Source organism: Dermacentor variabilis, chromosome 7 (genome assembly GCF_050947875.1).
Source record: "Dermacentor variabilis isolate Ectoservices chromosome 7, ASM5094787v1, whole genome shotgun sequence".
Classification (NCBI taxonomy): Eukaryota; Metazoa; Arthropoda; class Arachnida; order Ixodida; family Ixodidae; genus Dermacentor; species Dermacentor variabilis.
This window is the reverse complement of record NC_134574.1, coordinates 165,183,183-165,198,118: the sequence shown is the minus strand read 5'-3', so window position 1 is coordinate 165,198,118 and position 14,936 is coordinate 165,183,183. Positions and strand designations below refer to the sequence as shown.

Here is a 14,936-nt window from a genome sequence, read left to right as displayed (position 1 = left end):
AGCTGTTGCCAACCTCACCTTTCTTGATAAGGTTAAGATGAATTTGAGTTGAATGTCCCCTTATATGAATTTGAGGTTGAAGTCGAAGGTCAGAACTTAGTGGGGTTGCCCACCTTTGCATGCCGCATTCCACTTTACAGATATTTTATTCTTGAGCTGCTGGCACTATTGGCTTTTCCAGAATTAAAGGTGCAGTGCATCAGTTATCAGTTGAAGTCAACTGGGGTGGTATTCTGGAGCAATCACTTTCAACAATATGGTCGCTTTTCAGAGATTCAATGCGATTCACAACTGGACAAAGACAGTGAGCTTGACAGAGTGTCAGGAAGACTGTTGGCCACATAACACTAACACGTCCGGTACCTAGCCGCGCAAAATTTAGCAAAAGTGATAGTGTCCTTGAGAGTGACTGCTGAAGAATACTGCACCTGTTCTCCTCATCACCTCGTTCAGACTGTGATTACAGGAGGGTAGAAGATCAAAAGTAGACTAGGCGTCAAGGAAGGTGTGTTACTCTTTCACGGCAGAAGCATGACGGTGCCAAGCAGTTCAAGGTTAGTCAGTGCCAAGCAAAAAGCAACCAGCAGTAGGTTTGTCCAGGCTACAAAAGGTCCCCGTTACCATTTTGGTCTATTCTGTGTGGCTGCAATAAGCCAACGACAGAAGTTGCTTGTCACAAAGCACTTAAAGCGTGCAACAGATTCGAAGAAAAATTAGGGTTTTTCTTTACGTGCAGCAAAAGCACAAAACATCAGAAAATGTCAGCAGTAGTAACTGCAGCACAGCAGAGCAATTAAGTTGCCCATAAAAGCCCTCTAACTTACGAACGAGTCAAACAATGCTTTCAAGCATCGGGAGTTCTTGCAACAGTGCAAAAATAAGCTGCTTGGCAGCAAACTGGCCTTTGCTGGCCTCACTTAAATTATCTAAATTAGAATACCATCATCGTTAGCCCATTTAATGTTCACAGCAGAACTTTATCTGATATGAAATACCATCTACCAGCGTTTAATCTGAAGTCCACAAAGCCATCTCTCTGCCTCTTGATGATACAGCTGTAATTTTCCTTTCTACCACAAACTAATAGCGCGCCCTTTCAAAGACATTTTGCGAGGATCAAGAGACCTTTGCAAGCCCAGACAAGCATGCAATTAAGAGCCTGAGGCTAGTGTGCACGCTGCACCGCAAGTGTGTGCTGTAAAAGCTTGCTGTGCTGGTTTGTGCTGCACAGAGGGCAGTGCATGTGAGCAGATGCTTTCTCTCTCTCTCTCTCTCTCTCTCTCTCTCTCTCTCTCGCATACACAGCAGACGAGGAGGAGGAGGGGGGGGTCATCATCGCATCACTAGCAGAGGCAGACACAGAGTAGCCTGTTACCTGGGCTTATTCACTGGCAAGCGAATCTTCCAATGGGACAACAACGAACCGGACCTGGTTTTTTGTCTAACCTCCTTTGCTTCTCTAAAACGGAAAAAATAAAAAGGGGAAGAAATAAAGGACGAAAGAAACGAGATTTGGTACAGGCGAAGGTACAGTCGAACTCGAATACAACGAACGCAGATGACACAAATTACGTTATATATCAAGCACACAAAACTTCCAGACTGACATTTGTGTGACATAACATTCTAATAATGAAATGGACACTGAACATACCGAATTCGAGGCATCCGCTGCAGGCGCTGGCTGCTTGCACATCACAAATGCAGCATTTGGGATAGTTTTCCTTTTTTCTCCTTTCTTTTCCTTTTTGTTTTGCATGCCTACTTTGTTTTTTCTCTTTTGAGCATATGTGCACGCAAGATAATCTGAGGGGTACCACACTGTATCACAGTATATGGCAAGCTGCTTGGCCAGGGAAGTGGACTGCACAATCTGGCACATTAAGACTGACATTGTTATCAACGCTGACAAACAGAAACGGCGCATAATGATGTTTTCAATAAATGAATTCCTTATTTGCTTCCTTTTCAACTGAAGATAAGAAATCCGTATACAATGAACGCATCATAAAAAGCTTGTTCAAGTTTGTTATACGCCAGTTTCATCATCATCACCATCAGCCTATTTTATGTCCACTGCAAGGTGATTGGAGAACACAGGCCTCTCTCCCTGTGATCTCCAATCACCCCTGTCCTGCACCAACAGATTCCAACTAGCACCTGCGAATTTCTTAATTTCATGACCCCACCTAGTCTTCAGCCGTTCTCGACTGCGCTTCCCTTCTCTTCGCACCCATTCTGTAACCCTAATGGTCAACTAGTCATATAACCTACGCATTACATGACCTGCCCAGCTCCATTTCTTCTCTTAATGTGAACTAGAATATTGTCTATACCCATTTGCTCTTTGATCTATACCACTCTTTTTCTGTCTCTTAACATTAAGCCTAACATTCTTTGTTCCATCGTTCTTTGCATGGTTCCTAACTAGTTTTTGAGCTTCTCTGTAGGTCTCAAAGTTTCTGCCGTGTATGTTAGCACAGGTCATCATCATCATCATCATCATCATCATCATCATCCTACGTTAGCACTGGTGGAATGCACTGATTGTAAGCTTTTCTTTTTAATGATAATGGTAAGCTTCCAGTTAGGATCTGACAATGTCTGCCGTATGCACTCCAACCCATTTTTACTCTTCTGTAAATTTTCTTCTCATGATCAGGGTACCCTGTGAGTAATTGACCTAGGTAAATATACTCCTTTACAGGCTCTAGAGGCTGACTGGCAATCCTGAATTCTTGTTCCCTTGCCCACCTATTGACCATTATCTTTGCCTTCTGCACATTAATCTTCAACCCCACTCAAACTCTCTCTGTTAAGGTCCTCAATCATTGGCTGTAACTCATCCCCAGTGTGGCTGAACAGGACAATGCCATCTGGAAATCGAAGGTTGCTGAGATATGCAGATGGCAGTTTAGGTATATTAAACTATTTTTAGCACATAAGCTTGTTCGTTATAACTGGGTTCGACTGTACACAGCCAACGAAAGGCAGAGAGCAAGAATGAGGTTCCTGCACTGGCAGATATGAGCACCGCCACCAGCACAGTTGGAAAAATAGGCACCACAACACAAGACTCGTCTGCACAGTGGCAGACGTCAAGCAGCTTCGAAAGCGGGCCCAAGTTTCAGCACACAGTCTCTGTATGCAACCCTCTTCCTACACGCTTGGTTCCTTGTCAGTATGGATATGCTGAAGACAATGCAAAGATGAAGACCGGGGAAACACAGCGCTGACCCGCAACCAACATTCCACTCTGCAACAAGCATACCATACATGTGCTTACTCATGATTTCTTGGCATTGACACTACAAGACCCCTTTCCCACCAACACATCACTTAGTCACTTACATACCATACTATCATACACTACTACCATCTCACAAAGCAACACGGGTTAGGAAAAGAATGAAGAACAAGCTTGTTGCAAAATGAAATTCGTTGCAGATCAATGTTGTGGTTAATCCATTTCTCCAACATTCGTCATCTTGGCATTTTCTTTTTTGATGTCCGTAATGCAGTGGCTGACATCCCAAACTCTAGCACTTTCCATCAGTACTATACAGTCCCTTCTTATAACAAATTTCACATATTGCAGCAGACCCAAGGATTGACTAGGCATTAGGTAGCATACACAGGCAATACAAAAAGAAAAAAATTAAATAGAGCAAGTAAAGGGAACCGGTAAGACTAAGATTAAACCAGTTGTGCCGTAACAAACACGAATTGCCACACTATTCTCTCGCCTTATAGATTTTGCTATAATGCCGCAATGAGTCTAACCCCTCTGTCAGACAGACGAATTTAGTGTCATTTGAAGGAAATGTGAAGTAATGTGCCATTAAATTCGCCCGTGTGACTAAAGTATCACAGACAGACATGGGGAAAACACAGGGTAGACGACCAACGTACAACAGTGTACCACGTCAGACTGCTTGGAATACCCGAGTGTGCAAGTGTGTTACAAATGTGCAAATGGGAAGATGAGTACAAACAAGGGCCGCCACAGACAAGCACAGAAATAGTAAGCAGCGGGCTAGAGGCAACGTGCAAGCAGCCACATGCAAGACATTGAAGGCACAACGTCCTCCCAATATTCCCATGTGCAGTATGTGACGAAAGATGGGGCAGGGTCTTCACAGAGAGCTTCCACACGTGGCAACAGTGCAGCAACGTCGTGAATCTTGGCCCGACTTCAGCCATAACGAGGCCAGGAATATCATTTCCAGACACTGATCACAACATCAGCCCCCTAAAGTCTTTGGCTATGTGGGCTGCAAATTAAAAGGCAGCCACCTTCGTTTTTCTTTTGCAGTTTCTTCAGCCTTCGGACAAATACTCACTCTAGTGAGAAGTTTAATATTCATTTTTTTGGTCCAGTCACTACGATCATTTGCTAAATCTATCAGCAGCATCAACTTCTGACTTTTGCTTCCACTTCAAGGTCCCTATTGGCAGTTTTTGAGACCATTGTTTCCGAGAGACTGCAGCACAAAGGACACAATGGCTGTTTGGCTTGATGCAACTTTGGACCTCTCACAACGATTCCGGTCAAAAAAAGCTTCAATGATAATTACATGCCATTGACATCATGATGGTCCATCATGTCCTCCATATGTCATGGGCTTAGTGTTCCGCACCTCCTTTCTGTCTCCTGCTTATAGTGCAAACAATACTATTCAGGTGCTTTCCTTGACCAAAACACTGCTGTTTTCATTTTGCCAGTGAGTGTACTCTATCTCTCTCGATTGCTCAGCTTAGCTGGAGTGTTGCCACGCATGAACGAAGGTAGAACACCGTAGGGCAGGGCACACTGGGTGGGAGACAACACCAGGGTGGTGACGAACGGGCATATACACTCGTGATGTGTGGTGCGCGCATAGTGGTATACCTGGGCGGCCTGAGCGGGTCGGAAGGGCAGAGAGGCACCAGGTCGGAGGAGCGGCCGGTGCACGACACCGAGGCCGACTTGGTGTGACCTCGGGCTCGCATTGGCGTCGCCCCGCCCCCAACCTCCTCCAGCAGTGAGCTGTTGCTGTGGTGTGGCACGCACCACGGGCGGCGGGGAGGGGTGGGCAGCAAACGTCAGACACACATTCGCCTTTGGCTGTCCAAGTGCCCAGTTACCCCATTACCCATTCTTTTTCTGCCTTTCTTTAACAGCAGGAGCAACAAACAGCCAGGGGATCACAAAGTCAGTCAAGCTAGTTGGTTTGCAGTTGGTGTGGTGAACAGTGCAGACGACAATGTAAGAAAGACAAAGGATGGAGTGCACGTGTGTGACTGCTCATCTCTTCTGCTGTCTGCACTGTTCGCCACACACGTGGCAAGGTCAGCTACAGCAAGCAACACTCAATGGCAAAACAGCCGCTGTTCATCTCCTAGACGAGAACATCACACGCAGAGAGGCAGAACAGACTGAGCAAGCAACAAATAGCAAAACTCTGCTCCTCGAGCTGGGACTGCATTCCAAAGCTAAAATTAATAAAATTTATCCCATTGCAGCGCACACTAACTGGCCAAGGAAGGAAAGTGAATATGCAGGTGTTCTTCAGACGACTGTTTCCTCACAATAAAGTAAAGGCAGTCTTCTGCATTTTATGTAAATAGTGCCGGAGAATTCCTAACCAAAGCAGAACATTCAGTGTGACTACTCACTTCTCTATTCTGTGGCTATCGGGGATTGTGAAACCAAAAGTGTCACCATGGTTCACAGTTGCTTGCCTCCTGTGTGAACAGCAGTTGTGAGGCAGCCGATCTTTGCTTCCATCTTATGTTTAGCCATTCATAAAACTCATTTCAATAAGATGAGAGATCAACCCTTCAAGTGTAGAGCCCAATAGCGAAATGCAAATAAGTGTAAGCCCATGTAAAGCCCAATAGTACCGCAACTGATAAAAACTCTAGACTGCACCCTTGATTTGTTAGGGTATGTGAACATGGTTGGTACACCTTTTTTTTATAGTCACACTGACTGGAATAGGTAATACTTCTTCAAGGGAAATAACTTTAAAGCTGTAAACGTTAAAATACAGATCTCTTTTTGCAATGTTCTAGGCCATTGATCTGGCACTCACAGCATATGAGCCACAAAACTCACAACGAACAAGTACGTGCACCATGCCAGTTTTGCACAGCCACATTTCATTTCATTCATGACTGGCCAAACAATGTGCAGATTACTTTCTCTTCTTATGCTCTGGTGAAATACTGGTAAAATACTATCACAGTCATTGAAGAATACAAAATCCTACTTTGTGACACCCGTCATTACCCTGCATAGCGATCTAAATATCAAAGCACGATGCAGAGGTTTTGAACATAAGTTAACACAACACACTAATGTAACTCAACATTATGCCTCCAGTCGCGCTTTCCTCTAACACCAATAAGTTGTTCACGCCTTTGGCCCGACAATTTCCCAGCCTTTGCAAATTTTTCCTGTAGTTCTTGAAGACTTACTGATGCAGTTCCAGCGAATGCACTTTCATACAATTTCAGCAAAGGACACTTCTATCATGAAGGCATGGAGGCATGGCTTCACACTGTAACCCTTATGTAGCCGATAACAATGCTTGCCTCAAAATCTGTTCTGCCTCCCATTCGGACAAAGACAGCACGGAGTTGATTATGACAGATGAACCTTCGAGCACGAGGAAATAGCTTGAAGTATACTACAAAATGTAGTTCATAACAAATCTGTTTTCAATTTCTATTTAATTTTTGTTCACTTGTCAGAAAGGATGAATGAATGCCTATCATGAAAAGAGTTGTGCAAAAGCACACAGACTGCCCTTTCTGCCATAGAGAGGGTTCGGTGAAAAGTCTTGAACCAGCAAGGGATGCAGGTTTTCAGAAGTGGTGAAATGTTGCGGCTCTTTACACATCAACTTCCTTGCCAAGTTGCATATGTTTTTAACTTCTCTGCTTAAGCTTTACCATACGCACCCCTGAAATCATACTTACTCAATGTCGCACCTCTCTTGTACAAGAGGCGGGATTCTACTGTCCTATGCAAAATTTGTTTTTTGAGACATTTACTCGAATCAGCAATATAGTGTTTTCAATTAACCAGTCATTCAATATTGAGAAAAAATCAAAATGGTGCACCAAAAGTTCCATAACGAACCATCAACCAACCAATCCAGGTGCACCTTTTGCTCAGCACAGAGATTCCTCAAATCAGCGTCAGTGATTAGTGCCCGTCATTGCATTTGCTGTGTTATATAATTCCAGAGTGCCAACTTTGTGGAAAGCTTCCAAATTCAAAACTGTTTCAACTAGCAGCATGAACCCATCCATACTTTAGCAGATTTACAGTATGGTCGAAGCAATCTCATTGCTTTTCTGTCAGGACAATCGGTGCAAAGAAATTGAATCTTAATGCACAGATCGGATGATTGAAACGTGGCTAAATTGCAATATAATCCTATCCCTTCTATCACTTTCCCAGCAGTCTTCTCCATAAAGCTGCAAGACTTTTCATCCGGCCCTCTGAAACCACACACGCAGAGCACATATTGACCGACCGCTAATGGCACCAACACGAAGTGATATTGAACACCCACCCCTCTGACAAGGGTGTCATGAGACTGCTCACACATGACTTGCAGGTCACCATGAAGGTGAAATCTGTCCTTGGGTTGGGCCATGGTCAGTAATAACCAAACAAAGATCATCAAATAAACCCAATAAAAAAGTTGATGCAGTCCAAGGCTTCAAAGTTTTGTGAAACAATGAAGTCAATATTAGCTTGTAATGTGTTCCTCTGTGAGCACTTTGTGGACTCATGACCTAGTAAGTAATAAAAAGCCTTACATAATGTATAACATTTGAAGAAAGTAATTCAGCAGTTAACAAAAAGAACTTGCAATGCACCAACTCTCTTGAAAATTTTTTTTGAACACATGTCCATAAAATAATAAAAAATGACCACTTGTTATGAAGTTTGCTTAATTCTGCATAATTTCTTCCTGCAAATGTCAGTTCAGCAATGAGCATATGTTAGTAAGGCAAAATACTTTCTTTAGGGACTACTTAACATCTAAGCAATTAAAGACTGCCTTTAAAAAATTGTGATTCTATGAATTAGGCAATGCTTGAGCAAAACAAGGTTTGTTTGCATAAACTGTCATGCACAAAAAAAGCATTGCAAACCAGGCAAATCTGAAACAGTAGAATCATACAGCGCAGCCAATTAATAGCGAAATGCAAATAAGCATGACCAACGGGTGTACCTAGTGTTAGTAACATTAATATGCAGGTTTGGGCATATTAATGAGTGTGGGCATTCCAAGACACAGACATGCTCACTTGTACCGTGCGCCTTCAAACTATGGCTGCATCGATGCTTCTGCAGCGTAATGTCCCAAGATTAGAGCGCACCGAGACAGCTTCCCTTCGTGCTTCTAATGTGGCAATCGTGTACCTGACAAATCTGGTAAGCAAAAACTAAGCTGCAGTGCTCAATGACATAACACACAATGTGCCTAGTTCTATCCAGAATTACTGAATTAGTCACCACTGCTAAAATTTCTTAATGTGACTAATTAAGAAGAGTGATTATCACACCTACAAATAACATAGTTTACTGTGGGGGAAGACAAAAAAACGGGATAAGAAAAGTTATTGCTCTTGGCTCTCTCGTTCTGCAATGTCACTAAGCCGCAACACTTTCACTGGAAGCCAAAATGACATTCCTATTGCATAGCACTGCCCCCCCTTCTTTTCTTGCGCTAATGATCCATGTCAGCACACAGCCAGTACGCTCGCATACACTTTACAAAAGCAGGCTGAGCTGACACTGTGGGTCAAGACCACATGCATGAGGTGCTTTTGCTGGCCCTAGAGCTGCAATAGGTTCAGTTCAAAGGGTGTTAAAAATCCTGATTTCGGAATAAATGAACTCTGTAAAGCTATCCCCAAAACTGTGAGCTACTCCAAGCTTCTATGGCAGAGGTTCCAAAATGTGGCCTGCAGAGGAGACGCACACCGAAATTACATAGTGTGGAAGGCTTTGCCTTTCCTCTTCAAGGGATGAAGTTCCTGTAAGCACGGCAGGGCACAATCCGCTCATACGTGTCACTCAACTCAACCTGGTAATGTCGCATTGAGTTGAATGATTATCAGTTGAATGATTATTAACTGATAAACGCGTAAATGGGATCCGATCTCAGCTTACCTGGCGGGTGCGTCGATGGTGGCGGGGCTTCCAGCCTTGGCCTCGGCGTAGTTGTAGGTGTTGCGCCGGGGTATGCCACTCAGGTTCGCCTTGATGTAGTTGGGCGCTGAGTTGGGGGCCTTGCGCACGGCTACCGGCGCCGCTGCCTTGGAGGGACTGCTCGTCGCGTTGGTGGCCGAGGAGGCCAGCGGCGCCGTGGTACCACCAGAGCCCGCTTTCTTTAGGGCGGTTTTGGGGGCCGCCCGAGGAGAGCCGGGGCTCTCCCGGGGTACATCCACTGTGTTCTGCCGCTTGTAAGCCGCTCCCCCTCCTGCGGCCGCCGGGGTGCCTGCGCCCAGGGCGCAGAACATGGGCAATCAGAGAACACTGTCCACCTGCTAAACATAGACCGGTCGCCTTCAAAGGGAGTATAGCAGATTGGGCAAGTTTGTCCATCAAGAACTGTAACCAGCTGCTCGGAGAGACTATTGAAGTGAAACTGATAGCTAGGCTTGTTGAACTTCGCGTTTCGAAACCATCAATCATGCTATCAGGAAAATAACTCGGATTTTTGAGCACATGAAATGTCAATGCAGTGATGAGCATGCACTGGTCAATCCGTACATGTAGCAGAGTTTACACCAACAAAGGATCGGCTGAAAGTAAACACAACATGCATCTTTGTATGTCTCTCTTGCTGGCCTTGTTTATTGTGCACTATTTATTGTGCACTACTTATGCTACAAACTTAGAGAGGCCTCACACTCTGAGCAAACTGAATTAAATTTCAGGACAGTATGCATTTGTATGCTGTTTGGTACACAACTATACGCGATGTGCAAAATGGGCAAATGTAATTGGCTGGCACATCTGTACAAATTCTATGCAAGTGGCTTTCGTGGCTTCAGTTACAAATTTCATTTTTCAGAACAATGCACATGATTATTAGCGATTATAAGCCGCCAGAAACAGCGACTTGACTAGTCCTAATGGGCTGGTCGCGTGTTCACCGCTACAGTCTTTGGCTGTCACAGACTATAGTAGCAGCAGCGACTGCTATCCTGGCAGACTATGCCTGTTCTTTTCGCAGGTGACACTGGTCAGGGAGTGAGAGAGGAAAGCTACTAACCGGCGCTGGGGGTTGCCGCCTGGGTGGTAGCCCCCGATTCGGTGGCGCCGTGGCTGAGCCTGCGGTGTGGCTTGTTGGCCGTGGCCGAGGCACTGCGCTGCACCTTGACGTGGGAGGGGGACTGGTTGGGCGCCGAGGGCACGGCCGCCGCTTCCACGCCGCTGGGCCTCAATGTCCGAAGGGATAAGCTGGAACTAGACCTCGAATCACAGCTCTCATTCTGCAAAGAGGGCCTCGGTCAAGCACCACACATCAATGCAGCACAGAAAGAAGAGGGAGAGATTGGTCACCTCAGTGGTCCGCTTTCCTAGCAACAGGTAGTTGGCCATAATGTCATCATATTTCCTGTTGCGTAGGGAATCCTCTATCTCATCCCGGCTGTATCCCATCGACATCAGGATCTCTGCGCGGGAAGACAGAGCTGCCGTTGCCCATGGGGATGTTCGAAGAGCAGGTGATGGCAGCAGCATGGCCGGAGGAGGAGGCCAGGAAGAGAGTGAGGGGGAAGCCACAGGTTAGTACAGCAGCAGTCCCACAAGGGGGGGTGGGGGGGAGCCCAAGGCAAGCAAGACACACACACAAGCATCACAGTTGGGGCAAAATGGACAAGAGTTAACTCAGTCGCAACGAAGCAGACGAGGGAATGGGAATTGTGCCACTCAAGCATTAGAATAAACTGCAGAAATGACAGGCAACCAAATTTATTTCAATGCACTCGTAGAACCTGGAGTAGTTCTAAAATTCCAACGTTTTCCTTAAGTGCGTGCAAGCCACTCAAGCTGGCAGTGATCTGTTGTGAGCCATGTTGAGTTATTGCAGGTGAACGTACTACATTACCATAAATTAAAACATAGACAATTCTGAAACTATTCCAATGGGTCATCTAATTTCCATGTTCGCTTGCATTTGTAACAGTGGCTTAATTCAGACTGCAAAGCATGAACTTGGAATTACTCCAAGCTTAGAAACCATTTACAAAGCATTGCATGTCACATTTCCATGTAAGCATAAAAGGTGTTCTAACATAATTTATGCTGAGAGTGCACTGAGGCACGCTGGCATGGCAACAGTCTCAAATGCGGCTACCAGTAGCTTTTCCTTACAAGTAGAATTATGTATATGATCGTTACTGTCATTACAATTACAGGCTGTGGACACTACGATTTGGCAACCAGCTAAGACGGGAAGATGGACAGGCTGAAAGGAGATATGTTAGCAACAATTGCAGGCATACATGTGTACAGTAAACATGAAGTCACTGAACAACTCTGTAAAACACACGAGGGAGTTGGGCACTGTGCTACTGATTCAACATTAGCAGCACAATGAAATGGGATTAAACAGAGCTGGACAATCAAATGAGTTCATTTTGAGCAGACAGGATTTGTGCGTTACTGAAGCACCCTGGCGGTATAAAATGACAACAAATTAGACAAGCACTGAGCAGGAAGTAGTATAATTCCAGTTCACAGGAAGCCTTCCAAGCAATTGAACGCTATGAACACCAGAGGTGCAGAAAAATGCTCCCAAGGATGGGGTTGTTAGTAGCTGTGGTCGCATAAGCAAAAGCTGTAGAATACAAGACAACACTATACCTATCCTCTTGGAGTCCCCGAAGTCAGTCTCAGGCTCCAAATAGGGTTTTAGCTCATCGTCTTCATAGCCTATGTTCATCCATTTGTCTTTCATTATCACCTGTTGAAATGACAGCACCCACATTCACATTAATGGCAGATAGTATGACGAGCCCACACAAGAAACACGTGGCAGAGTACTCAAATGTTTCAAAGCCACAGTGTTAAAGTGTCTGAACCTGTTGTCAGGTTGCATACTGAGGATATATCATGGTTTCAGCATAGAAGCGTAAGCGAAGTGCAGAGTAGAAAACAGAGCTTCTTGTGTGAACATTGACTGCCTCTTGTGCTTTTATGCTGAAACCATGGCACAGACTCAATCAGCACATCAACTAGCAGCTGCACGGATTGGCAGAGAGCAGCCCTGACCTTCCCGCGCTTCATGTACAAGGAGCGCTGCAGAGGTCTTACAACAGCAACAGACCTTAACCCTTTTAGAGCGTTTGGTAAAGACCACACATTCTTGCAGCCAGAACTCCTAGCTAGAGGACGATTCTCACACGCACCACACAAAAGCATGCTAAAAAGATCAGGAAACTCTTTTGACACCTATATGAGCATGTTGTGAAAGCCGCAGCTTGAAGGTTTTATCACGCTTGAAGACATACTTCACCAGTAACTGCTATCTTGGGGCATTCATGGGCAGTTTGCATTTTGCCGTCAGAATGCAGACAATATTACTTCAGGCCATTTATGTACAGTCAACCACAATACTTTATGGAACACGAGATCTGAGAAAAAGCTGAACATCTGCGTAGCCTCACAACACAGCCTAGTATTGGCACTGACAGCCTCTGCTAGTATACGCAAACAACATTGTGATGTTCAGTTCTCCCGACTACTGTTACATGCTGCTCAAAAATTGAATATTTTCCCAGAGATCCCGGGCCCGTGAACTTTTGTGGTTGACTGTACTGTGAGAAAAACTCTCCACTGATGTCTTACTCTATGTTTCCATTGAACACAAGGCATAAACCAGACAGTTATCTTTTTATAATGAAAATAGTACATGCAGACATTGCAAAGTAAGAAAAATATGGCTAATTTCACACACATTATCCAGAAAGAACTTGGGAATTAAAAAGTTAAAAGGCTATGTTTTAACGCAGTCTCACACTCCAACAACAAAACTATATTTCCCGCATAACACACACGACAGGTAGACACAGGGAGGACAGCAAAGCAAGCAAGCGCACCTCAAGCGTGGCTCGCTTGGCAGGGTTGAGGACAAGGAACTTCTTGAGGAGGTTCTCGCAGTCAGTGGACATGTAGAAAGGGATTCGGTACTTCCCCCGAAGCACCCGCTCGCGCAGTTCCTTCAGGTTGGCCCCGTCGAAGGGCAACGACCCGCTCACCAGCGTGTACAGGATAACGCCCAGGCTCCAAACGTCCACCTCGGGCCCATCATACTTCTTGCCCTGGAAGAGCTCTGGTGCCGCATACGGTGGGCTGCCGCAGAATGTGTCCAGCTTCATGCCAGGCACAAACTCGTTGCTGAAGCCAAAGTCGGCAATCTTGATGTTCATCTCACCGTCCAGGAGCAGGTTCTCAGCCTTGAGGTCGCGGTGGATGATTCGCTTTTGGTGGCAGTACTGCACGGCCGACACTATCTGGCGAAACTTGGCACGCGCCTCCTTCTCCTTCATGCGGCCATGGGCGACGAGGTAGTCGAAGACCTCACCGCCACTGGCATACTCCATGACCAGATAGAGCGTCTTCTCAGTCTCGATCACCTGGTACAGCTTGACTATGTTTGGGTGGTCAAGCATCTTCATGATGCGAACCTGCGGGAAACGTAGCAGATCTGTTGGAGATGATGCACCACACAATACTCAAATATGGGCCACCTAAATAATGTGTTCAAACATTCCATTACCAGCACAACATGTGCACACAATTAGCGTAAGGAGCACAATGAAAAAGATTCCATGCAAGTGTGCTGCTTAACAGCATCAGAACCTATATCACTTTTGTGTCAACTGCTTTGCGGTACTTCCCCGACATGTATTGAACACATGCCTCGGCAAAGGTAGAAGTAAAACCAGTTATTTGTTCACTGGTTACCCGGCTGCTTTCTTTAAAGCACTCAGCAGCTGTTTAAATTGCTAGTGCGATAGGAAGCTCTCTTCCAAAAGCTCACCTCTCGGAAAAGTTTCTGCAGACTTGACGGGTTCAGTTGGGTTTTGTCAATGATCTTGATGGCCACCTCTTTACCTGTGGGCACATGCTTGGCCAGCTTGACCTTAGCAAAGTTTCCCTTGCCAATAGTCTTGAGCAGTCGGTAGCGGCCAATGTGCGGCTCCTCGGAGGTGCGGCTGCGCGGTGCCGACGTCGTGCGTGGCGCAAGCACCGACACCTCCTCTCCCTAGACACAGGGAGGTGTGGGCATGTCAATCGAGGCACTGCACATCACAGCTCACGAGTACTATGGTCATACTTGACAAAACATCGCTGAAACAGACACAGACAAAGTAAATGGAAGTACACGCATGGGCGCTTGACCTTCTTTTCTGGTACTCATCTGTTTTAGTGCTGCTTTGTTGAGTATGAATATTCCCCAGTAACCCACATTTCTCAGGCTCCTAAGATAAAACGCACATCGCATTGTTTCTCCACTAAGCACTAAACCACTCAACCTAACTACAACAGCTTTGCCAAGCATTATGCCCCTTAGGATCTTATGTTGGAGCACAGCATGCAGCTGTATTTTAGATTACTACATAAAGCAAAGCATTGGCTCACAAATAACCTCTAGGAGGCTTTATAAAAAAGAAACTGGAAGTGCGCTTTAAATACCAGCAGCACAAGATGTGCAGGTGTTAGCTATGCAAGCCTACCACACATGAGTAGGAGAAACAACCAATACAAGAAACACCATAAGCCATAGCAGTCAAACAATGAAAACATTCCCTGTCATCAGTTTCATTCCTGCACTGATGCATGTGTAAGCCAGCTAGTTTTAACAGCCTATAAGCTTACCTATATCACAGTGAAGTGTGCTGTATAGTCGGTG

The 14,936-nt window shown here is 45.3% G+C and overlaps 1 protein-coding gene across 24 annotated transcripts in view; it reads right to left on the bottom strand.

Annotated features, from left to right (window-relative positions):
* The window catches only part of LOC142588429 (MAP/microtubule affinity-regulating kinase 3-like), a 164,209-nt gene that overhangs the window by 26,194 nt on the left and 123,079 nt on the right, over positions 1-14,936 (bottom strand). For 18 of the 24 annotated variants that reach the window (XM_075700142.1, XM_075700143.1, XM_075700146.1 and 15 more), the window contains 8 exons: positions 14,064-14,288; positions 13,120-13,707; positions 11,885-11,984; positions 10,580-10,710; positions 10,290-10,509; positions 9,182-9,509; positions 4,892-5,035; positions 1,376-1,459 (listed from right to left, as the gene is read on the bottom strand). In XM_075700142.1, coding sequence (XP_075556257.1) covers positions 1,376-1,459; positions 4,892-5,035; positions 9,182-9,509; positions 10,290-10,509; positions 10,580-10,710; positions 11,885-11,984; positions 13,120-13,707; positions 14,064-14,288 — 1,820 coding nt within the window. The remainder of the gene's footprint in view (positions 1-1,375; positions 1,460-4,891; positions 5,036-9,181; positions 9,510-10,289; positions 10,510-10,579; positions 10,711-11,884; positions 11,985-13,119; positions 13,708-14,063; positions 14,289-14,936) is intronic. The other 6 variants (XM_075700137.1, XM_075700158.1, XM_075700136.1 and 3 more) reach the window with 5 other exon arrangements.